The sequence below is a fragment of the Chelonoidis abingdonii genome, chromosome 16 (genome assembly GCF_003597395.2).
Source record: "Chelonoidis abingdonii isolate Lonesome George chromosome 16, CheloAbing_2.0, whole genome shotgun sequence".
Classification (NCBI taxonomy): Eukaryota; Metazoa; Chordata; order Testudines; family Testudinidae; genus Chelonoidis; species Chelonoidis abingdonii.
The window spans coordinates 20,179,873-20,205,249 of record NC_133784.1 but is presented as its reverse complement, the minus strand read 5'-3'; the positions used below and the strand labels follow the sequence as shown (position 1 = coordinate 20,205,249).

Genomic DNA, 25,377 nt, shown 5'->3' with positions numbered 1-25,377 from the left:
AGATTAGGGCCAGGAAAGTGTCTTCATCAGCCCTGCTGGTGCTCCTCACTCCCAACCTGCAGCCCCTGCTAGTCCAGTCCTGGGGTCCCCCACCCCCACAGCCCTGCCAGTACCCCTCAGCCTTTGGGAAATGACCCCCAATCAGAGGCATGCACAAGGGGACAAGCAGGGGCACAGGGCCCCCAATAATGGGCAGGAACACAGAACACACACCTGCTCCCGAGTTCTGAAATCTCCCCCCAGAGACAGACACCCAGGACCCGGCTCTGCCTTCCCCCTGATGTCACTGTTCCCACCTGTGCCCAGCGACTGGCATGCTCAGATCTGGGAGCCTCCCCTGGCCCTGGTGCAGGGGGCAGGGCCGGAGCCGGGCCCGGACGAGTCTGTGACAGGGAGTGAAATTCACTAGGAGCTTGGCTGAGGCTGCCAAACTCATCACACTCAGGATGTAGCCCAGCATCCTCGAGCCGAGGATCATCCCCTGGGCAGCAGCCCCCTTCCCAGACTCCCCCCTAGCCCTGGCACTGACCATTGAGCCAGCGGGAGTCATGCTGCTCGGTACGAATGGACGGGCGCAGCCCCAGGCTGCGGAAGATGGTGAAGTCACGGCCCATCAGGTCGGTTGCCACCCCGGAATACAGCTCCTCTCCTAGGGCAGGGATCAGAGGGGTGGGGGGCATTGAACACAGGCACGGGCCTGCCCAGTCCTCCCTGCCTACCTCCCCCCATCGCCAGGGGAAAGGCCGAGCGCCCTGCTCCTCAGACAGCCAAGGGATCTGCTCTACCCCCTCACCAGATGTCACTGGAGGGGGGAGGAATTTACAGGGGCACCCCCGGCAGATCAGGGGATTAACAAATGAATCCCGGGTCCCACAGCCTGGGCCCTGCTCCCCCCTCCCCCACAGCTCAGTGGTGAGTTCAAGGCTCAGATTCCTCTGCTGGGACAGTCCCCAGTGACCCACAGGGGCTCTTGTGTCCTGGCTCTGCACAGAATTGGCATCTCGCCCTCGGCACCCCCCAGAGGGCACAAGCCAGCAGCATCTCAGCCAGCCCAGCCTCTTCTCACAGGGAGCGCTGTGGGGAGCTGGGTAGGAGCCCTGGCTGTGGGAGGAGCTCCCAGCTACTCCAGCCCCAGCCTCTCCCAGTAGGGGGTGCTGTGGGGAGAGGCAGGGGCATGTGGCAGTTAGCAGGGCCCAGCAGTTGATACAGAGGGCCCCACGTGCCAGCTCAGACCCGTGGCTCTTACCCACGAGCACCGAGGCAGCCACGTGCCGCGGGTCGTACGGGCTCTTCCCTTTGCCGTCCTCCATGGCTGCAGGGTCCAGCTTAAAGACGGGCTCCTGGAGAGAGGGAAGAAAGCACATCAGCAATGGTGGGGGAGGGGGCATCTGGGGTCAGGGCTGCTAACAGAACCAGTCCTCCCAATCCCAATTTAGTTGATTTAGTTGGGGACTGGTCCTGCTGTGAGCAGGGGGTTGGACTAGATGACCTCCTGAGGTCCCTTCCAACCCTGATATTCTATGATTCTATGAGGGGGAGCAGTCCCATCTGCCCCAGATGGGGCCCCTGCAGAGCAGGTGGCAGGCAGGGGAAGCCCTGGGTGTTGGGGCTGGGAGAGCATCTCTCATTTGCCCCTTAGCAGGGGTGCTGCTGGGCCCTACCTCCATGCGCTGGCCGACCTCCACGAAGGCACAGGTGGGGTGGAAGGCGCCTGTGCCACAGGCATACAGGTGGGTGCGGTTGTACAGGTGCAGGATCTTGATGAAGTTCATACACTCGGCCTGAAAGACAGGGGTGGGGGAAGCTGGGGGTGAGTGGGGCGGGGCCTGGCAGGGGGCGTGTTCCCTGCTGTGCCCCCATAGCTGGCACCACCCTGGTCCAGACTTTGCCCTGCTCTCTGTGGGCTCCCCGCTATCTGTCCTTCTGGGCAGGGCAGCGGCTGCCCCGGACCCACTGCTCCCCCTGCCCCCCCAGGATACAGCTCACAAGGCTGAGACCAGAGCGACAGCCCCCTTGGGGTTTCTGGGTGGGTTTGGCCAACAACACGTCTGAGCCCAGGGCTCCAGCCGGCCCCCTGGCCCCTCTGCTCTGGCCCCTGGAATGCAAGGTCCAAGTGCTGGGATCCATGGCCAAGAGTTGGAGGCTGGGATGCTGGCTCCCTGCCTCGCCTCTGGGGGTGCTAGAATCCCTGGCCAACAGGATCTCATTGCAGCACAGCCCAAAGACTGCTCACCCCCCAGCACCTATCTCAGAAACACACTGAATTCCCAGCAGCCCCAGTCTGCCTAGCAGGGACACTGTGGTGAGTGGGGCAGGAGTGCTGGCTGTGGGGGAGCTCCTGCCCCCCACAAGGAGCCCCCAGGCCAAGACCTCCCACACGTGGACTCATACACCAGGGCAGCTGGCAATGGGAATCCAGGCTGGTTCTTCCCCCCTGCGGTTGCCCTGAGCCATTCCAGGGGCACAAGGATCCAGGCTGGTTCCCCACAGGTCCCCTGGAGCTGCCCCCAGGGCAGAGGGGCCTCGCCTGTATCACTGCCCCCCTGGCCTGGCCTGGGCAGTGATTCACTGTTCCCAGGCATGTGCACAGGGATGTTCCATCCCAGCCCTGAGTCACCTGGGCCTGGTGCCTGGTGAGCGGCAGGGCCTGCCCGTCTGGAATTGCCATCTCAGGCAGGCACTGGCCTGGCTGGGGCATGACCCCAGCCCCCACTAGCCAGGCCAGTGAGAGAAGGGAACCCCAAGAGCAGTGGCACTGCTCCTGGAGCGGGGGGGCACCAGGTGCTGCTCCAGTCCCTGCTGCTTGGCTTATAGCTGCAGGCGGGACAGATCAGGGTACTAGGCCATGGCACAGATGGTGCTACCCAGGGCCTGGGCACACGTCTGAGCCTCCACTAGTTGCCACTTATCATGGCCATGTTGGTGCCGTGGGCAGGACCGTGGTGCCAGGAGAGGGCGCTGTCAGGAGATCCTCACATGACTCAGAGTGAGGGTCTGACAGCTCCTGGAAAATGAGTAACACTAATGAGAACCCAAGGGAAGGGAACAGCTGGGCTGGGCACCCCCACCCTAGACTTCCAGCCTGGAGCTGAGCTGATATTGCAGTCCTGGACCCTCTCCCTGCTGCCCCGCCAGCTCTGCCAGTGTCCTCAATCCTGACCCACAGCCCCCAGCTTGCCCAGTCCTGAGATCTGCCAACAGCTTTGCTGGTGCCCCTCCTCAATTCTGACCTGCAGCCCCTGGGTCTCCCCACAGCCCGGCTGGCGCTCCTCACTCCCGACCCACAGCCCCCTGCTGTCCTAGCCCTGGGCTCCCCCCAGCTCTGCAGGTGCTCCTCATTTCCGACAACTATCCCCAGCTGCAGGGGGTGGGGAGGCACAGAGCCCCAGCCAGCCCCAGGAGCTGGATCTGGCCCCAGGGACCCTGGCAGAGGGCAGAGACGAGTGGGAGCAGGAGCACTTGCAAGGCTACTCCTGTCCAGCATCTTCTCTAGGGGCAGCAGCTGGGTAAACAGTGGGACCAGGACTAGCAGGGGCCAGTCAAAGCCCCTAGACAGACAAACAGCCTCAGGCTGCTTGTTTGCTGCCCTTTCGGCACAATGCAGGAGCCAGACTCAGTGCTGCCGGCAGGAAACCTGATGGGAGTGAAGTCGCCATGGCCATATCCAGCCAGACTAGTGTGCCATGCAGCACCACCCTACCCATCCTGCCACCTGCCCCCAGCCTCGCCCTGCCCGGGCCCCTCCAGCCACCTGGCCCCAGCCCCGCCCAGGCCCCTCCTGCCACCTGCCTGCCCCTGTCCAGCCCCCTCCTGCCACCTCCCGCAGACCTGCCCTGCGTCCTTCTGCCACCCGCCCCCCAGCCCCGGGCCCTCCTGCTGCCTGCCCTCAACCCTGCCTGGTTGCCTCCTGCCCCCAGTCCTGCCTCCTACTCCTGCCCTGCTTGGGCCCCTCCTGCCACCTGCCCCTAGCTCTGCCTGCCCCTTCCCACCCTGCCCGGGCCCCTCCTGCCACCTGGCTGCCCTCAGCCTGACCCTGCCCGGGCCCTCCTGCCTCCCACCTGGTGGGATTGAGGGACACCAGTGGAGGGAGCTAGGGAAATATTATCCCCATTTCACAGTGGGAAACTGAGGCCCAGAGGGAGGCAGCGACTAGCCCAAGGTCCCTGGGAGGAGCCCAGGCTGCAAAAACTCCTCAATCTCCTTCACCTCCCAGCTCAGCACAGAGACAGCCACCCACCCACCCACCCATTCATCCAGAGGACACATCCTGCCTGCACAATGCCACCAGGCATTTCAGAGTGCACTGGGGCAGGAAAACACAAAGCACCCCTCGGGGAGCGCCTGGGACTGTGACCCACATCCCCCCTCCAGGCGGGGGACCCTCAGACTAGCACATCTGCTCTGAACGCCACCCCTGCCCGAGCCCAGCAGACAGGCTCAGCACTTGCCCAGCCAGGCAAACAATCGGCCCTTGTTTCTCCCAGCCACTTGATTGATGAACTGGGGGGGAGGGAGGGGCAGCACCCGTCAGTAGCTGGTACTGGGGCCTTGGGGAGGATCCCGGGATCCCCTCCCCCTCTGCTGGGCATGGCTAAGGCTCTGAAGAGCAAAGTTTGTGCTGGAAAGTAGCAGGCAGGTGTCCAGCTGGGAAGGGGTTAAACGCTCAATAAACAGTCACTTGGGCGCCCCCCATCCCCACCCCATAGGAGCTCAGCCTCTAACTGCTGTGGGGCTGGGATTTCACCCAGCATTTTCCCAGCTACCTGGATCAGCCTTCCCTCCTCCCACCTCAGGCTTCCCTGGATCTGGTCCTGCCTGGGCCCGATCCAGCCTGGGACCAGCCTCGCAGCAATTGGTCCCTGGAGGATCTCTCAGCTCAGGGGGACTCGATACCCATGACGTGTCCCGCAGCCTGCTGACTGCTCACTGCTGCCCCCCTGCATCACTGCACTGATCTCCCTCTTGGCCAGGACTACTTCCCAACCCCCGGACAGTTCCCAGCTGCCTGCCAGGATGCTTCTTCCCTCCTCCCTCCTGCCCAGGGGGCTCCCCAAAGAGACCTTGGCCCCCCAGCAGTGCTGTGCCTCCCCGCACCCCCTGCAGACCCCGCTGCTGTGTGCTAGCAGCTCCGGGAACCCCCACTACCCAAGCCAGGGGTGGGTCCCAGCACCCAGGCCTTGTCTATCTCCAGAGAGGGCAGTGGCTCGGTCAGAGTGGGGCAAGGTCCCCAGATGGCACGGCCCACGCTGCCCAATAGGAGCAGAGAGGCTGGTGGGCAGCTTCCGGCTTGGCCCTCCAAGTGCCACGGCAAGGGGGCAGGGAAAAACCCCTTTTGCTCCCCAGGGACTCACCCCTGCCCAGTGGGGACAAAGAACCTCCCTCTGTGGGGATCAGTGGAAGGGGGGCCGTGTAACCCTCAGCTCCACAAGGGCCCTTTCCAAAAGCACACTGGCTAGGCCACTTTGGGTGCCTTGGCATCGCCCAGTCTTTGGGGCCCCTCAGCGTTGGGGCTGGCAGAACCATTGGGGGCAGTGGCCTCAGCCTGTGGCAGCCTGCTCACCCCACGCTGTCCCTCTGCCCCTTGGCCAGCCCCCTGCGAGTCAGATGTGGTCTCATCCCAGCCTGTCATGGGACCCCAGGCGGCCTGTGGCCAAGAGATCTGGGCTCCGCAAGGCCCCACGCCCTGCCTCAGGGCAGGAGAGATACGAACAGGGTGTCCCGTCTCCACTGAACGGAGGGCAGACCCCAAACACTTGAGGTCTGACGCGCTCCAACATATTTGGCTCCCATGGGGCAGTGCTGGGCTAGGCTGCCCACTCTGCACTGGGCACCACACAGTATACCCCCAAACAGACCAGAGCAGGGGAGGGCGGTCAGAGCAGGGCTCCATTGCTGCGACAACGCGCTGTGGGGAGCTGCTCCAAGGTGCCCAACTCAAAGGCCAGGCTAGAAACCCCTGCAGGGCATGGGGGGCTGGCAACTCCTTCACAGCCAGCAGGGGTGCTCTGGGGTCAGTGGGGAAGCCTGCCCAACCCCCGAGTTAAATCACCCTTAGCTCAACCAGGCTGGAGCACTTACATTGATGTCTTTGCCGGCCCAGTTGCATTCCTCCCTCCACTCCACAGGTGCTGGCCAGTAGATCTGCGGGAAGAGAGTGGAACAGATCAGGGGGAGGCATCTCCCTCTCCCCCCATGGACCCCTCAATCCCAGCCCACAGCCCCCTGCCAGCCCAGCCACGAGTTCCTGCATGAACTGTGGTGCTGGGCTCAGGGGAGGCTGGGGGGGATCAGCCTGTGGAGCACGAGGCCGAGACCCTCCCAACTCAGTTCACATCAGGAACCGAGGGGCAGAGTCCCTGGAGGTGGAACAAGGCCCCTGCCCTGACAATGTGCCCCACCATGCCCCATGCAGAGGGGCTCCCAATTCCCCACTCCATCCCATGCCCTGGGACAGCAGCAGCCAGAGCAGCCTGGGGATGTGGGTCGAGCGTGCCAGTCCTCAGCGTCTCTTTGGGCAGGGCCGAGCCTGCCCAGCTGAGCACCAACACACCCAAGACATGTAACGCAAGCTGCACAGCGTCCTGGGAGCAGGGGTTCCTCCAGCAGCTGTGGTGGGGACGCAGGGTCTCAGGAGCGAAGGCATCAGCCGCCCCCCCGCGGCGTTCAAGCCGGAAGGTCGCTATGGGCGCTTTCACAGGGGAGGCGAGATGGCTGGAATGCCAGCAATGTTGCCTCCCAAGTGGGCGTCTCTGCCCACTGCCCCTCCCCCCAGTGGGTGCCTGGATCCCTCCACCCTCTGCTGTGCAGCCCTGTCACCTTCTTGTCCTGCTTGCTGATGTTGTCCAGGCTCAGGGAGGCCAGGTGGTTCTTGCCGCCCACGAAGAGCCGACCCCGCTCCTCGTCCAGGAGCAGTGCCTCATAGCAGCAGGAGCGCTCCAGCCCATAGGTGCGCAGCCCATGGCGCAATTTTAACTCTGTGGGGAGACATGGGGGCTGGGATCAGGCCCGTTTCGCCCTGGCTCTCAGCTTCTCTCAGGGGTCAGAGGCCAAGGGAATGGAATGCAAAGACCCCGGGCCTGGGTCCTCAAAGTTATTTAGACTCCCACCCTCCATGGGAGTTAGGCACCTCTGTGGATCTGAGCCTTGGAGATGGCCAGTGTCAGAGATGCCAGCACAGGCCCAGAGAACAGCGCCACCCCAAACCCCATGTGCACATCATCTGGTTCCTGGCACCTGCCACACAGGATTTGCCCTGGATGCCACCATGGTCAGTTTTGAACAGCACTCAGGGCCCGATTTTTCAGAGCAGGGCAGCCAGCATGCAGCCATGGGCACTGCCCCTCTGAGAGCTGGGCCACCAGGGGTGCGTCTCCGCTGCAGTAAAAGAGTTGCACTGCAGCCGAGGCTGGCCTGGGGCAGCTGGTTTGGGCTTGGGCTGCGGGGCTAGAAAATTGCGGTGTAGGCGTTCGGGCTGGGGCTGGAGCCTGGGCTCTGGGACTCCACCAAGGGGGTGGATCTCAGAAACTGGGCTCCGGCTGGAGCCTGAATGTCTACATTGCTTTTAGCCCTGTGAGCCTGAGCCAGCTGATCTGGGCTCTAAGTTATCACAGTGTGGACATATCCAGGGACACTGTCACAGGTGGGAAAAGAACCCAAGAATCCTGACTTCCAGTCCCCTGCTTTAAACACAAGACACTACTCCCCTCCCTGAGCCAGGAATAGAACCCAGGAGTCCTGGTCCTCAGCCCCCACCCCCATTCTAACCCATCCTGTCAGACCCCCTTCCCCCCCAGTAATAGAGCCCAGGAGTCCTGACCCCCAGTCCCCTGCTCTAATCACTGGTGGATTGCTCTCTTCGGAGTGAAATAAACACAGTGGATGCCCATTAGGGCTGCTGCCCTCCCAAAGTTCTGGGGGTTCCAATGGGATCAGAGACATCACCCCCATTTCTGGTGCTTTTCCAGCTCTGACAATTGGGGAAGAGACCCAGGAACAAAGTCTCTTGCACATGAGTCGTGTGGGAGCCAGCCCAGCCCTCTGGAAGCTTTGGAATGAGCACTGTGCTGCTACGAGGCCAGGCAGCACCCTCTGACTGGCAATGAATATGAGGACATCGCTCCCCGGGAATGAACATTAACCCACTGAGCCCACCACCCCAGCCATATGTGCACTACCAGACGGTGACACAGTCACACCGCTGGCGTCGGCATCAGCAGGTGATGTTGTCAAGGCTTCTGATTGTTTTCTCTGAGTGTGCGAGCAAGTTTTGAGTCTTGGGAAGACATTAGTTGTAGTAATACAGGGGTTTGCGTAGAGGCAGCTTGAGCAGAGGAGTGTGTGAGCAGGAAGAGAGAGAGTCTGCTCTGTTGTTGGCTCTAACTGGAGTCACTTCTCAAGGCTGAGTTGCTCTTGGGAGCCGAGCGCTGCCCTTGGGCTGAGATCGCTGGGAGAAGGGACTGCCCTGCATGCTGACTGACCATCTCTGTTCAAAGACTGGGGCATGCACGTAAACAAGTCACCCTAACAGCACAACCAATGCTCTGTGTCACTAATTTCTCCTCCACTAGGAAGGGGACCCCATTTCCCTCCCAGGGCTGCGGACAGAACCCAGGAGTCCTGACTCCCAGCTGCCCTGCTCTAACCACTAGATACCACTCCCCTCCCAACGCTAGAGATAGAATCCAGGAGTCCTCCCAACCCCCACCCCCACGCTCTAACCACTAGACCCCACGCCCTTCCCAGAGGGCAGACTCAACAACACTCACGTCACCCGAAGAGTTAATGTTTCCCATTTAGCCCCCGCTGTTCTCCATAGGATCTCATACCACAGGCTGTGTGCAGCTCAGGCACGCTGGGGCTGGCAGCGTCTGCAGGCCGGCCCACAGCCCCGGAGCTGTACTTAGTCCATACCTGAGGCAGCACTGAAGAGGTTAATACAGAGGCTGGAGCCCTGGGTTAGGGAATACAGGGCCAGGCCAGCTGCCTCCTGGCAGGGTTAAATGCCAGGGAAGGCAGAGGCTGTGGAATTAGCCCTGGATTCGGTCCCAGTGCTGCCAACACTGGCACTGCTGTCCCCCAGCGCTGGCCAGCTACGTCTCCTGCAGAAGGAATTAAGCCTTCAGGGCCAGGTGCCCCATAAGTAATGCTGCCTGGTGTCAGGATACCCAGGGACCATGGCATTGGTGAGAGGGCTTCCCTGACCAGCAGGCACAGTGCTGTGCCTTAGGGGAGCAGTTACAGGCCCCATTGTGCCAGACCCTGAGCGAGAGTCAGTCCCCAGCACTCACAATCTAAATAGACTGGGGAGGAGAAACTGAGGCACTGAGCAGGACTGGACACTAGTGGCTCTGAATGTCTGGGGCACCCCAGCGCAGAGAAACCCCAGATCCCTGGGGGGGGCCAGTCAGCTGGATGCCATGATCCCGGAAGCTGGGCTGTGGCAGCTATGCACCCCACAGCCCTACTCAGCCTGCCCTGACTGGGGCAATCTAGGAAATGGGCAGAGGGTGCATGAGGTGAAGGGGGTGCCCAGGGGCTGCTGCTTCCCTCTGCATCCCTGGCTCGTCCCTGGATCCTCTGTCCTGGCACCCCCTCCCCCTGCCAGCTTCACCACGTCAGTGGCAGCACAGCATAACCGGCTGTTCCCCAGAGAAGAGGCCCTTTCTTTGCCCCACAGTGCCTGGTCTGCTGGCCACCGCAGGAACAAAAGGGCCATTGTGGGGAGGCGGGGGAGAGCAGCTGCAGGGGACAGGCTGCCTGTGCCAGAGGGGCCTGCAGGGACCACACAGCCTAGCATGGCTCAGGGGCCAGAGCCTAGCCAGGTCTCTGCCCTCTCCCCCGCAGCACCAGTTCACCCCCTCTCTGCCCCCTCTCCCACCCCCACCCTGCCAGCCCACCCGCTCTCTCCCCCTCCCTCACTGAGCCAGCTCACCCAGTATCCTCCTCCCCTGCAGCATCAGCCCCTCCCCTTCCCCCACAGCTCCCTGCCCCTCCCCCGCTGCCAGGCCACCTCCCCCATCTGTCCCCCCACCACTCCATGTCCCCTCCCCTGCTCCCAGGCTACCCCTTCCTGCCTCCTCCCCCACTGTGCCAGCACATCCCTCCCTGCGCTCTAACCCCTTCTTGCTCCTGCACCCCCTGCAGCCTCTCCTGCCGTCCAGGAACGTGGAGCCAGCCTAAGGACGGGAGGGCTCAATGCAGTGGTGAGGAAGGGGCCCACAGGGAGGAACTTGTGCCTAGGACCCCACTGCCTCTTGTGGCTTTACCTTTTGCACAAGGCGGGCAGGTTCCCGCTGCTGCCAGCACACGAGGGGCCAATCGCCTGCCTGCCCCACGGCCTCTCAGTGCTAACTGGCCAGGAGAGCAAAGCCAGGCCGGTCAGTTTCACATTCCTCTCTAGTCAGTATGGCCGGGAGGGACCACAAGCTAGCCCCAGGCTCTGGAGCTGGGGGCCAGCACAGCACTGCTGGCTTTGTGACTAGGCATGGACTCGCACTGCCCTGGCTGCCCAGCTGGGTCTCCTCCCAGTGGGAAGACACAGCCCCAGCTCCAAGTATGAGGGACCCTCAGCCTGGCCGCCATGGCCCCTGGCCAGCAGCGGGACACTTGGGAACAAGGCACTGCTGCTCCCCGAGCTGAAGTGGGGATGGGGGTGCGGGTTCAATCCAGGGGTCAGTGCCACGCTGCTGAAACCAGGTGTGAAAGTAACACAGTGGATACAGGAACTGGGAGCAAACACACTTCAGTGGGACTGGGGACACTGACAGCCAGCACCCCTGCCTGCATCCTACAGCACCCCCTGCTGGGAGAGGCTGAGGCCCCACAGCCAGTGCTCCTGCCCCACTCCCTGCAGCGCCCCCTACTGAGAGAGGCTGCGGCTGGAGAAGCCAGGAGCTCCCCCCCATCTCACAATGAACCCTCCCCCGTCCCACGCTGGCCGTTTCCCCTTTGGTTCAATCCCGCCTGACACCGGCTGCTCAGGGACTTGACTGGGAGCATTCAAAGACTGGCATCACGTGAGGTAACCCAGCAACCTCACGCTGCTGCTTAGCAACTATTCTGGAAACTGCTCAAAAGGCAGCTCCCTCCCCACTCCCACATACCTCTTTAATGAGTTTCTGGCTGATGGACAAATTAGTGGAAAGGGCAAAGGCCTCCCAGAGGCCTCTGCTCTCAGTGCAGCAGCACCCTGCCACCGATTGCCCCAGCCACCTCATGTCCCAGAAGGGAGGACACAGAGCCCTGTTTTGGGCTGCACCCCAGCTCCTGTGTGCTGCCCTGGCCGTGGGAAGGGGTCAGAACTGAACTGATCTGCCCACTGGCAGGGTACCTTGGGGTTAGGGGTGCTCCCTGGCACAATGGCCTCATGCCACCCTCTCTGGCAGTCCCCAGTGTGGGGAGGTGGGGAAATCAGAGCAGTTCACAAGGGCATCAGAGCCCTCCCTGGCCCCCAAGGGCACCAAGGCCCGCACCGGCCCCTGAAGCCAAGAGGCGCCTCAGTGCCGAGGCCAATGAGCACCAGACCCCTTGGCATGCTGCGTGGGGGATCAGCACTGAGGCTAGGCACTGCTGCAGCCCAGCCCATTGCCGTGCCCAAGCTCCTGAAGCACCCTGGGCTCCTGGCGGAGCTGGGGTCAGCTGTCATGTGGCAGCAAGAGGCTGTCGGGAGCTGTGCCTGGGATGGGTGGGAGGCAGGCTGCATGGCTTCCACTCATTCCATATCATCACCCCCTTGAAGGCCTCTTTCTTCCTGCTGCTGAGAGGGGCCGGCTCCAGCCCTCCAGTCCCCTCCCCAGAGAGCTGGAGCAGCAGGGCCAGCCCCACCTCCACCTGCCCCAGGGGAGTCCTATAAGGAGCAAGAGGGGAAGATGTCTCCACCCCACAGTTGCTTGGGTTTGAGGCTTCCAGCAAGGGGACAAGGCTGCCTAAAGGGTAGGGGCTGGGGGACACCTGCTACCTCCCACCCCCAAACCCATGTCACACGGTCATTAACCCCTGGGAAATGCCGGGGGTCACTCGCACCCTTGGGTGAATCGGAGAGCAGCGGCTCAGGCCTACACTTCCCAAACCTGGGGCCAGCCAGTCCCCCGGCTCCAGGGCCGGATCAGAACTGGGGACCCGGAGATGAAAAGGTCCAGATCCCTTCCTCGAGCCAGCCAGCTCCCAAGACATATACATGTCCCAGCAGGGCAGGGTGTACAGGCTGGGCTGGGGCTAACTCCCGTTCCTCTTGCTTTGAAAATGTAACCCTGAGACCTTCCAAAGATGGGGCAATCACAGGCTGGGGTATGGGCAAAGGGGGAGTTCACATCTCCTTGAGATGAAATCTGGATCCTACCTGAGAAGCTGGGGGGGGAGGGGGGATGATGGGGGAGGTGACCTAAGTTATAGCCCTGCCCCCACCGCCAGACAGGAAGGCAGCTGCTCCCCCAGCAACATCAACCATCCACAATGAATGGGGCGGGCCAGGCCCTCACACAGTGGGGCATCCAGCCAGGCTGCAGACATCCAGCTCCCGGACTGGCCTGCAGCACCGACAGAGTTCACACGTGTGGGGACAGAGTGCTGTGGATGACGTTGTTGCCTGCCCGTGGGCATTCCTGGGCCACCAAGGGGGATGCAGCATCTCTGCACCCCAGGCTCTCTCTGCAGCATCAGCTGGAGCCCCTGGCCCGGGTGCGGAGCCAGCCCAGTGTCAGCCTGGCAGGGGTGAGGGGCACAACACACTGCCAGGCGGCCTGGCATGGCTGTAATAAGAATTCATTGCAAGCCCCCACCTGCCCCTCAGGTTGGACAGAGCATTTGCTTCGTGTAGGCTGGCTCTGATCCCAGACAGAACCCCACAAGAAAGCCCTCCCGGTGCCATAAACGGCTCAGCCCAAAACCCCATAATCCCTCCCAGAACTCTGCCTGTTGGAGGTCATCCAAAGCCGGGGGCACCCACATAAGCTGCAGCCAAGCCCTGGGGGCCAGATCCCCAGCTGGCACCAACCGGCACAGCTCTGCTGAAGTCACTGTACAGTTACCCCCGGCTTGGCCTGCTGGGGATCTAGCTCCCGAGGCTGCTGCAAGGAATCCAGCCTGAATACCGATCACCAAAGCCTGCACCAACGCCACCCCACATGCTGCAGGGCATGGCAGGACAGCTGTGGAAGGGCAGCTTTCGTTTCCAGGAAAATATTCCTTCTTCTGTCTCTGGGACTGGAGGCTTTAACGTACCATATTCACAAAACGTGGAGTCAGAACCTGATCCTGGTTACCCTGACCGAAATCCGGAGTAATTCCACTGGCTAGCTCAGGATTTGGACCTGCTGAGGCAACCGAGATCAGAATATGGCCTGGACTTCTCGGCAGCCAGTGGGGCAACAGGATTTATGCCAGTGGCAGCTGATGACAGAAATTGTCCTGCGAGGATCTGTCATTCATCACCGCGTCCCGTATTGTTTAACTCGGGCACACGTTTCCGGATACAGCTTGGATAAGATATGCCAAAAGGGTTCAGCGCGACCGCCCATCTCACAGGGTGCGGGGAGGTGCAACCCACCAGAGACACCTACCGATCCAACCGGGTCATTCACTCCCACCTCCTCCCGAGGCCTGGTGGCAGTATGGGGATCCCACGGATCCGCGTGCTCCGGACGGGACCACTTTCCCCAGACAGCGCCTGGGCCGCGCTGCGCTTACCTTGGAAAGACAGTCTGAGCCTGGGGTGGGGGCCAGCCATCCTGCCCCATCCGCCCAGGATCCAGAGCAGCTGCAGCAGCAGTGCGAGGATCATGGTCACTTTTCCAGCTCCTCCGCAGGCTGGACTCTGAGCCTCAGACAGCTGGAAAGGCAGAGGAGCGAGAGAGACAGTGAGCTCAGATTACAGCCCCCTCCCCAAGGCGTGGGTGGGAGGGTGATTTCAGAGTCCGCCTCAGGGGAGGAGGAATGACCCTTGGCAAGAAACACATTCCTCCTGCTCTCCCTGGAGTGGGGCAGGTGGCCGGGAGGGACTTGGGCCTGATCCGTCCAACCCAAAGCCAGCAGCTGGAGGGGTTTCTGCTCTGGATGAGGGGCCAAGACGGAGAGTCGCTCACCCTGCACCTTGTGCAGCTGTTTACACCCAGGCCAGCCCCTCTGTGATCCGGCGCATTGGCACTCGCTTGGTAAACAGCAGGCAGCAACGGCTCCAGGCACCAGAGCAGCAAGTGCATGCCTGGGGTGGCAAACCAGGGGGTGAGGCGGCCTGCCATCTGTCGTTAGGGCAGCACTCAGGGAGCCTTTGGCGCCATTTCTGCGGGAGGTCTGCTGGTCCCACGACTTTGGCGGCAATATGGCTGCGGGTACGCCGAAGCTGCAGGACCAGGGACCTCCGGCAGGCAAGCCACCAAAGGCTGCCTGACTGCTGTGCTTGGGGTAGCAAAAAAGCTAGAGCTGCCCCTGACAGCAGGTGGGTCATATCTGGCACTGGAGCGTGCCCATATGGCCTCCTGGCAGGATCTGCATCTGGCCTGCTGAGAACTGCCACATCTGGGCTGGGAGCCCCCCTTGGGTTCTGCACATGTGGAGCCCAGCTGAGCTGGGCTTACGCGGAACCGACATGGCTGAGCACTAAGGCCGGGCAGGGATTTTGTGACTCAGTGTGTTTTGTCAGAAGATGTCGATTCATTGAAACTGGAACTGTACCCAAAGCAGGGACGGGCTCGGCCAATCTCCCAGCTCAGAAAAAAGTTTCAAAACTTGCCATCGGGTTGTTTTGACAGTTTTGAAATGAAAAATTCCAATGTGCTGGTTCAAAACCACTTTTCCTTTCTAAACTGAAGCAAACTAGACTAAAAACAAAGATTAAAAAAGGTGGAAATCATAGAACCACAGGGATGCAGGAGTGGAGGGGACCTTGAGAAGCCGTCAACTCCAGCCCCCTGCGCTGAGGCAGGACCAAGTAACCCTAGAGCAGCCCTGACAGGAGTTTGTCTGACTTGTCCTTAAAAACCTCCAGTGACAGGGATTCCACAACCTCCCTTCGAGGCCTGTTCCAGAGCTGAACTAGACAGTTTTTCCTAATATCGAACCCAAAATCGCACTTGCTGCAGCTTAAGCCCATTACTTTTTGTCGTACTTCTCAGTGGCCATGGAGAACAATCTATCCTCATCCTCCATATAACAGCCCTTAACGTAATGGAAGACTATTAACAGGTTCCCCCTCTGGCTTCTTTTCTCAAGACTAAACATGTCCAGTTTTTTTAACCTTTCCTCACAGGTCAGGTTTTCTAAACCATTAATCATTTTGTTGCTCTCCTGTGGGCCCAGAACTGGACACTGTACTCCCGCTGGGGCCTCACTAGTGCCAAGTAGAGAGGGACAAGAAAATATTTTAAAGGAAACATTTCGATTGACCCAAAATGGAAAAAAATAAAGATAAAAAAAATCAGTGTTTCAATTTGCAAATATTTCCGAGATTTCCACTTTTCCTCCTCACTTGATCGGGGGGAAAAATGTCAACTCTCAAAACTAATTGCGGGTTGAGGAAACTGCTTCCTGGCCAGCTGCTGTGAACTCCCCTTGTGAAGATCAGTTCAGTTACAACAGAGCAATTAGCGAGGCAGTGCCATCCAGTGGGTAGAGCAGGAGGCAAGGGGTCAGGACACCTGGTTCTAATCCCAGGTCTACCATTGACCTACTGTGAGAGCCCAGGCAAGTCACTTCAGTTTCTAGCCCTCAACTGTTTCGATGGTATGTTCTTTGGCCAGGGACAGTCACTCATGACCCATTTGCACAGCACCAAACACAACAGGGCAAAATTGCAACTGGGGATTAATGTAGCAGCACTGAGAACTCCAGCGTCTGATCTTGTATTAGCGACTTAGGCTGAGTTTATTTTTATTTATTTACATATTTTAATGTCAGCCACTTCTCAGCTGTCTCCTTTGAAGTAGGGCCTACAAGAAGAGCCAGGTTTTGTGTCATTGAGTGCCCCCTGCTGGTTCCCCGTGGCCAGCACTGCTCTCTGTGCCGACTGAACACAAACCAGCCAACAAAAGCTCTTTGCATTCCAAGCAGCAAGAGACAAAGAGACCAAGTCGGGAATGCAAATCTGCATTGCAGAAGTGGTTATGCAAAGGACAGCGGAAAACTGCCATGAAAAACCAAAGGGGATGATGAAACTTTTGTATTCCCCAAGGGAAATGCCACATCTGCAGATGGGCTGGAAGGAAGGAGTGAATCGGAGCAGAAAGACCCCTCTGTACCCACTTTGAGCTCAGTGGTGACCCCCAGAGCTAATGGAGAATCGCCATTGAAGGCACACAATCTAGGGCTTATGACATATAGGGGTGCAATTCTGATGTCATCCAGCAGAAGGCAAAGGCGCACATATGCATTAGCCTCTTCATTACTGTATTATGGAGCAGCGACATCATTCAAGCTAAAGCCAGGAGCTTCCTGTCACAGCTCTGATTTGACACAAAGCAATCCCCTTGAAATCCCTCTCCCCAATAGAATTCCACAGGGAGGTTGTGGAGTGGGGAGAGAGATCAGCAAAGATGTCTACACAGTAGGATTTAAAATTAGAACTTGAGCTGCTGCTGCCCCTGGCTACACCCTCATGTGCGTTGGGGAGGGCAGGGGGAAACAACAAGAGGCTAGGGGACAAATCCAGAGGGGCAGAGGTCTGCTGGTGAAGCAGGGGGGGTCACAAAGATGATGGCAAAGGCAAAGAGGGCCAGGGTCTAGTGGGGTTAGAACAGCAGGAGACTGGAGGAGTGTGGAGGGGAATGAAAGGGGATCGGGGAGCAAGTGGGGTGTTTTCGGGGTCACAGAGGGGACAGGGAAGAGAGAGGGTTTATCATAGATGATTAGGATTGGAAGAGACCTCAGGAGGTCATCTAGTCCAGCCCTCTGCTCAAAGCAGGACCAACCCCAACTAAACCATCCCAGCCAGGGCTTTGTCATCACCACCTCCCTAGGTAACCCATTCCAGTGCTTACCACCCTCCTAGTTAAATAGTGTTTCCTAATATCCAACCTAGACTTCCCACACTGCAACTTGAGACCATTGCTTCTTGTTCTGTCATCTGCCACCACTGAACAGCCGAGCTCCATCCTCTTTGGAACCCCCTTCAGGTAGTTGAAGGCTGCTATCAAATCCCCCCTCACTCTTCCCTTCTGCAGAGAAATAACCTCAGTTCCCTCAGCCTCTCTTTGTAAGTCAGGAGTAAGCCTCTCCTCGTAACTTGACCCACATTAAGACTCTAAGGGTGAAATCCTGGCCACACAGCCCCCAGCTTTCACCCCACATGTTTAAGATCTTCTAGAGAGAAAGCTTTAAGCCCCACGTTTCCAGTGTGGATTAAAGCCTACCCCTGCCCCACACACCACAGCAGGCGGCTTGGAGGGCAGAAGGGAAGAAAGGGTTGGAGGCTGCTCTGGTACGTGACTGCAGCGGTGCTGCCACCAGAACAAACTGTGCATCTGGGAATGCGCTGGCGCTCCCCAGCCTCTGACTAAAGCCACTCTAAGCTCAGCATGATGCGGGGCCATAAAGCAAATAGCAAAGGAACACATTCCTCTCTGGTCTGAGTACAGGCAGCTTCCCCTAATAAGCTGAGATCAACTGAGCATTACAGCAATACAGCAACCTGGAACATTTGGGCACTGGGCCAAGAAAGAGCCAGCAATCTAAAAGGACAAGACAAAGGACGCGCAGGGAAACTGAGGCCCAGCAAGAAGACGTGACCTTCCCACTCAGGGCAGATCAATGGTTGACCCACATCTACAGAGTCCCAGCCAAATGCCTCTATCCACCAGTCCACACCCCCTAGGACTGCAGCAATAGCCCAAGCTCCCTCACGGGGACCCAGGCACAACCCATACAAGAGGCCAGCAAACAGCCTCTCCCCTCTGCATGGTAGCAGACCCAGAGGTACTGGCGCAGAGCCTGCCTGTGAATGTTGAAAGAGCATTTGATTTTAATCTTTGGTTCTCGCTGACAAGCCACATGAAATTCCCCAACCCAACTCTCCGTTCAAACTGAGCGAGTTTGGTTAAGCAGAAGCCAGAGGCTATAATGTTCTCCTGAAACCTCTTTACACTTTCTCTGCCCAGATCCTACCCCTGAAAAAGCCCTCAGATGTCAACACCTGGAAATGCACAATAAAGAGATTCAGGTAGAGTGACGATGCTGGATTGTTTGCCGCAGTACCCCAACACACACTGCTCAGTGAGGTGAAACCTGCTCCTTTGCTCTGTTCCGTTACTGCAATACGCTGCAGTGGGTTACATGTTGCTTATTAAACATGTAATAATTTCAGAAGGAATATAGTGGGCGCACATTGTTAGGCCAGAGTTCTCTCTCATGTCACAGGCTGCTGTGTGGATGGAGAAGAATATTTCTGTGAATGAGCTGTTTGCTGTTACGAAGTGCGTCAATTATATGGTCATGTAGGTTTTACGTTCACGCCCATTAACCTTGCAAGTCTGTATTTTTAACTACATTGCAGAGTAACTCTTGCATGTCACTTTTTTGCTAGCGGGGAACGTTATGGGCCTTCCCTGGGGAAGTGAACTTACGAAGATTGCTTGCAGGGTGGGGGCCGCAGCCTATTGGGAGCAGCTCCCTTGAGGGTATGAGTCTCAATGATCTTCCAGGCACTGCTTATTTCTACCTTTGCATATATCTTCACAAATTTCAGGGGGCAGAGTTAAGGTCATGTGGGTAGGATGAATGAGGGGACAGGACTGGATGGTGAGGGGGCTGGGTGGGGCAGGCACTGGCTTGGCTGTTCATTTCCAGAGTTTCTAGCATAACGGTGTCAAATTTAGAGTAATATTGCACTGGGGAGTCCACTGGGCCCCCCTAAACCACACTTCGAGCCTTAACTCTTTCTTGAGCAAAGTTTTATGGTTGGAAGCACTTGCCCTAGGTTTGCTTTGTCTGCCTCCCGCTAATGCCCCGCTCACTCCCAGCCACACATACAGCGCCACCCCGTGGCCTCCAGGAGAAAAATAACCTGTCTGGATTTCATTACCCCTTCAGTTCTCTGGCTGCATTATGCAAGAGATCAAACTAGGTCTGCCCGGGCTGAAGGATCTTCGGCACAGTTAGCTGCATGTGACTGAGGAGTGTGTTTCATGAGACAGCCTGGGGAATATCAATAATCCGTATGACATGCAATGTCAGGACAAAAAGATGATTTTGAAATATTTCAGTCCCAGGGCTATGACCCCACCCTCAGCAACCACAGCTCAACCCACCACCTTTTACGGATCTACCGAACAACCTACTATCTTTTACGGATCTACTGAACAACAGGGCAGGGCTCATGTCCCATTTCACAGAGGGAAAACAGAGGCACAGAGAGTAGCTGAAAGTCTGTGGCAGAGCTGGAAATTGAACCAAAGTCTCCCACAGCCCGTTAGTGCTCTAACCACTAGACCGTACTTCCTCTCCCCCAGAGCCCTGTGGAGTGAATTGCGGCTTGCAGCCCTATGCATGAGGAGCAGACCAGACTGAGGCAGTCTGACCACTGACTGGCCCTGTGACCTGGGCAAGCCACGTCCCTGCTCTGTGCCTCAGTTTCCCCCACCTTTGGGAGCTACGGACAAGAAGGGCTGGGTGTCGTTCTTATGCGAGTGACTTTAGAATGCTTGCTGGATCAGTGCCCAAGCCCCAGCACATCTGGATTATCTGTCCGATATCATTTGATTAGACACAGAAGAGGCTAAATGCTGCTCTATCCTGCCCCTGGGCAGTCCATGAGGGTCAGTGGGTGCAAAGGAGAGCAGAATGAGGCCCACTAACCTCTGCCAGCCAGAAGCTCAGTGGAGCAGAGCTGCCAGGCCCCACTCCCGCACCTAGGAGTGAATCCCCCTTTGAGTTTGCTCCTCCTGGCTTCCCTTCCCCACAACACCTGAGGAATTATTTCCCGGTCCTGTCTTGCTCCTCTGCCAAGGGAACAGACTGTGGCATCACAGCCAATACGGCCTGTGCAATGGCTTCCTTGCACTGGCTGTGATTAAGTGACATCAACTTCCCAAAGCAATTATGGAGCCAGCACAGAGCATCTCCTGGAGCTACTCCAGGGGCCACGAGTCTGCATTCAAATCAGACAATCAGCGAGCTCTCTGCCCTGGGAGTCCATGGGAATGAGCACAAGAAAAACCACTGGATCCGAACTCTTGAGCCCCCTGGAATGGATTCTGCTCCCCCCACGCTTGCTGTCCCACACCCTGCCGGGCTGGGCTGCTCCAGCCAAAGCAGCTTTCTCTTTGCTTTAGATCAAAAAGTGGAAAATTCCCCCATGCGATTGACTGGAAGCTGCTGCCTCCTTCGACTGGAGGAGAAGGAGAAGATGAAGCCAAGAAAACACGGCCTCTTTCCCCATAGCATCAGTCCCCTGGACTGTGCTGGGGGCAGCCCGAGTCATCAGGGCTCCCACACGGAGGTGCAGTTAGCTGGCTGGGGAGGCACTGGGCAGGCCACAGTGCTGGGAGCTGCCTGCTGGGGTGGGGGGAGAGCTGGGAGCCAGGATTTCCTGGGTTCTCTCCCCAGCTCTGGAAGGGGGAGGGGATTTGTGAGGCTGGGGGCCAGGACTCCTGGGAGTCTGGGATCTATCCCCATTTCTTGCTTGGGGAATGTAGTCTAGTGGTTACAGCAGGGGCCTGGGCACCAGGACTTCTCGGTTCCAGTATTTAGGAAGGTAACATCTACACATACGTAACATCTTTCTCCTCTGCCAGGCAGGGCTAAGCCTAGTGAAGTGGCTGCCGGGCAGGCAGGTGGCCACCTCTTGGCTTTTGCTCAGGGAATCAAAGCACCATGGCCCAGCACCGCGATGCTCCATCATGTCATCTGTGCCACGCGCCACGACCCCTGCCGCCTGGAGGCCATTCCATGCCCTGGGCTGAAGACGTGGCCGCATCATTCCGTTATGCTGGAGATCAATCTGTGCCCTCACTGCCTGGAAGCTGCTCCAGGGGTGCAGGGCTTGGACCCATGGAATGTAGGTAAGAGATGCAGCTTGCTGCCCATTCCAGAGCAATATACAACCCCCACCAGTTGACCAAGCTGGGGAGCCATGATCTGCCTCGGGTGACACATTGTGACGAAGTGGGACTGTTTTTAATGTTTCCTCTGAATACTGTGTGGGTACCTCAGTTTCCCCTATGCATTTCTTAAGTCTCTAGGTGGTGAGATAAAGGCCAGTGTGCATAAATCACTGACATTGTGTCTCCTGGCAACAAGTGGCTGGGGCCCTTCCCCTCTACAAGGGGATAGCTAAAGGTGAACAAAGAGATCAGGTGACCTCTTCGCCCAGGAAAGAGACAAAGGCCAGAAAGGAGGGGCTGGAGGGAGTTTCAGTCTGGAGCTGGCTGGGGATGGGAAGTGAGGGCAGACGGGGTTGTGTGGCTCGCTGGGCCACAGAATGGACCTGGCTGAGGGGTCTTGTTCTCTGTACCTACAAGCTCTGTTTTAGACCGTGTTCCTGTCATCTAATAAAACTCTGTTTTACTGGCTGGCTGAGAGTCACGTCTGACTGCAAAGTGGGGGTGCAGGACCCTGTGGCTTCCCCAGGATCCCGCCTGGGCGGACTAGCTGTGGGAAGCACACGGAGTGACAGAGGATGCTGAATGCTCCAAGGTCAGACCCAGGGAAGTGGAAGCTGTGTGAGCTGCTTTCCCTGAAGACAGTCTGCTCCTGACTGGCTTTGTGGAGAGCAGTTCCAAAGCATTGTCCGGGGACTCCCTGATAACTGGTCCTTAGCCAGGTAGGGAAGGCTCAGGGCATGCTGCCAGCTTCTCACCCTGTGCCCAGCTGTGTCCTTAGTCACAGGAGTCAACAGCTTCTCAGCATGCCACGTGTGGCTGGGCGGGTGACTGAACTGTCCCTAGAGGATAGAATCACTGCTCATTCCCAAAGAAACCCTGCTGCGAGATCTGTGAGCACTCATTAGCCCTCCGCCAAGACTAATGGCCTATCGCAGTCATTAAAAAAATCCTGTGATCCTGTTGAGTGCTAATCCCAGTGTCCCGGTCAAACCACATTCCAGTTCTGCCTCCTTGATGGGTAAGATTTTCTTCACTCCCCTCCCCCCATGAAAAAAAACCACTTGCTCCCTCCCCATTGAGTAGTGTTGTTCCACATTTTGATGGTAGGTGGGTCTGTAGGGGGATAGAGAAATAGAAGTGTACGTATAGGGATGGACAGATGGATGGAAGTGTGTGTGTGTACAGGGAGGGATGGGTGGATGAGTGTGTGTGTACGGGGATGGATAGGTGTATGTGCAGGGAGATGGATGGGTGGATGGGTGTGTGTGTAGGGGGATGGATGAATGGGTGGATGGGTGTGTGTGTGTACGGGGATGGATGGATGGATGGGTGGGTGGATGAGGGTGTATGTATGGGGATGGATAGATGGACTTTGATACAATTCCCTAGAGAAATGGAAGGTCTCATTACTGATTGACCAGAATAACACGCATTCCATCGAGGAGGTAACGCCTGTGTGGGCACCATAGCAATGCAGAGTGCAGAATAATCCAGCTAGGTGACCCTTGTTCTCCCATGAGAACAGAGGAGTGAGGTGTCACACACACCTCCCATTCCAGTCGAAGGTTTCCTGGAAGGTGGTGGGACACCCCCAAGACATTGCTCCTTTCTGAGACAGTGCTGTTCCCACAGGATGCGCTCCCTGCTCCCCACTGGCCAAAGGACGCACGCTGTCCCTTTAAAGCAAACTCCAGCGCGGCTGTGGCTGGCTGGCGGGGCTCGGGCCGGTGCCAGCCGGCGAACTGCTGCACACTTGAAAGGCTGTAAAAGTGTTTTACGGGATCAGGTGACAAGCAAAACAGAAGTCAGCTGGGAAGGCTATAGTCCTGCCCCCTCACCCCAGAGCCCACACGAGCTGCTGGTTGTCAAGGCCAGCACTGGATGCAACTGTGAACCCAACATGCTTAAAAACGTCCCCCTCTGGGTCTGGGACAGACCCCTCGATGAGCCTCCTGCAGTGGGAGAAGCAGGAGGAAGGAAATCAAGGCCAGCAAGGCAGTACATGGCGTTGCTGGATGGGAGGTTGGAGACTGCAGGTGATGGCTGTGGTGGGGGGCAACCCGTCTCCTCTGCAGGTGCCCTGGCTCTACCCTACAGGCCATGCCCACTATCTAGCCCCCACCCCCACAGCATTCCCCCTCCTGCTTTGCCCCTGCAGCCCCCTTCTCCACCTCTAATCTGCACTAGCATGGCTCCCAATCCCAAATGCCTCAGGACCAGCCATCTCTGCCTTCCACAGGGGCCTGCCACCAGATGGGGGAAGGAGAATGATTAATTAATTAATTAATATTTGGAGATATACCTATCTCCTGGAACTGGAAGGGACCTTGAAAGGTCATCAAGTCCAGCCCCCTGCCTTCACTAGCAGGACCAAGTACTGATTTTTGCCCCAGATCCCTAAGTGGCCCCCTCAAGGACTGAATTCACAACCCTGGGTTTAGCAGGCCAATGCTCAAACCACTAAGCTATCCCTCCTCACTGGGACAGGGGGACACTGTAGACAGCAGGGGGGGTTGAAGGCCCCCCCCCCACACCTGCTTAGACCCTAGATCTGGTGGAATCAGTCCCTGGGGACCCAGTTATCTTGCCCAAACAGCCTTTTCCAAACTGGACACTCCAGATCATGGCTGGGAGCAGGGGCCCTCTGTTCCCTCCAGCCCCCTCACCATCCCCTGGCATCCAGGCCCCTCATTACTACAGCACTGTCAGAGAGAGGGGTGGCACTGAGATGGGGGAGCAACAAGCAGAGCCTGTATCTATCACAGAGCTCACCCCTGGGCCTGTCTCCATCCCATCCCCGGCTCAGGATCTGCCTAGGGAAGTGCTGACGCTGGGAAAGCCAGTCACTCTCCTGAGACTTAACTGCATTGCACAGCTCTGGAGGCTGGAGCACCTGGCTCTGACATCTCTGTCTCAGCCCCCAGGAGGGCCTGATAGCCCCAGTCTGACCCTGGATTCTGTGCCCCTGCCCCTACACACACCCCATCCAGCCAACAGGCACTCAACTCAAAGTGCTGTACATGGGGCACTTGCATTCTGCAGCCAGGGAAACTGAGACATGGAGTGGGGCAGTGACTGCCCAGGCTCACACAGGAAACAGCTGGGAATTCAAACCAGGTCTCCTCAGTCTCTCCCCTGCGCACACACCGCCTCCAAGAGCCAGGAATAGAACTCAGGAGTCCTGACGTCCAGCCCAACCCCCCTCTAACCACTGCACCACACAGCCTCGCCATCGCTCCCTCTGCACCCCCAGGATCCCTCCGTCCGCTGGTCGCCGCGGCGTCCACCGCCCCGCAGGAGCAGGAAACCAGCGGCTCTGTGGAAAGGCTCCGTCCGCAACACCTGCTCCGAGCGCTGCCCCTGCGCCAGGGCTGGCCGGCCGGGACCCATCTCCCGCCTGGGGGACCCCAAGAGGGCTGCAGCAAAGGGAGGAGGACGCCCGGCCCGGGCCCTTCCCGGCGCCCCGGATCGGGGCTGCGCCTCCCGCCTGTGGCCGCCCCTCGGGCAGGCAGCGCTGCAAAGCCCGCGTGGACGGGGAGACCGACCTGACTCGCCGCGGGCCCCCGGGGGCCCGAACTCAGGGAGCAGGGGCGGGTTCCGGCTCGGGGCGCTGGAAGGAGCCGGCAGGACGCAGCTGGAGTCCCCGGCAGCCGTGCGCTCGGCACCACGCGGCGCCTCTCCTCGGACCCGGCCTGCGCCTCCGCGGCGACTGCTCTGCTGGCTCCAACCCCGGGGACCGGCGGGGCCAAGGGGAGGGGAGCGCCCAGCGCAGCCACAGGCAGGGCGGCTCCCTCCCGGCGCTTAAAGGGGGCGCTGCCCGGCCCGCAGGCTGCAGGGGCGGAGGGGGAAACGCTCCCTGGGCAGTGGGCTGGGGTCCGGCAGAGCTACGCGGGCGAAGAAGCGGGGCTGTAAAGTTAGGGCGTGCGCACATCCCTGCTCTCCCAGGGCACCCCTAGCGCCCCTTCCTGCTGTACCCCATTGCACCCCCACACCCCTCATCGTACCCCCTGCACCCCTAGTGCCCCTTCCTGCTGTATCCCATTGCACCCCCACACCCCTCATCGTAGCCTCATCGCACCCCCTAGCGCCCCTTCCTGCTGTACCCCATTGCACCCCCACACCCCTCATCGTAGCCTCATCGCACCTCCTAGCGCCCCTTCCTGCTGTACCCATTGCACCCCACACCCCTCATCCACCTCCTGCCCCCAGCGCACCCTTCTGCTGTACCCATTGCACCACCCACCCCTCATCGTAACCAGCCCTGCAACCTCTAGCGCCCACTCTCCGCTGTACCCCTTCGCACCCCACACCCTCATCGAGCCTCATCGCACCCCCTAGCGCCCTTCCTGCC

At 58.9% G+C, this 25,377-nt stretch overlaps 1 protein-coding gene across 1 annotated transcript in view; it reads right to left on the bottom strand.

Moving 5' to 3' along the window:
- SEMA3B (semaphorin 3B) overlaps positions 1-24,677 on the bottom strand; it is a 34,444-nt gene extending 9,767 nt beyond the window's left edge. Inside the window, exons 1-7 of the mRNA XM_075072875.1 lie at positions 24,572-24,677; positions 13,684-13,825; positions 6,817-6,974; positions 6,079-6,141; positions 1,662-1,781; positions 1,247-1,340; positions 530-649 (exon numbers count right to left, since the gene is read on the bottom strand). Of these exons, the coding sequence (XP_074928976.1) occupies positions 530-649; positions 1,247-1,340; positions 1,662-1,781; positions 6,079-6,141; positions 6,817-6,974; positions 13,684-13,777 (649 nt within the window). The 5' untranslated portion in view covers positions 13,778-13,825; positions 24,572-24,677. The remainder of the gene's footprint in view (positions 1-529; positions 650-1,246; positions 1,341-1,661; positions 1,782-6,078; positions 6,142-6,816; positions 6,975-13,683; positions 13,826-24,571) is intronic.
- Between the last annotated feature and the right edge of the window lie 700 nt (positions 24,678-25,377).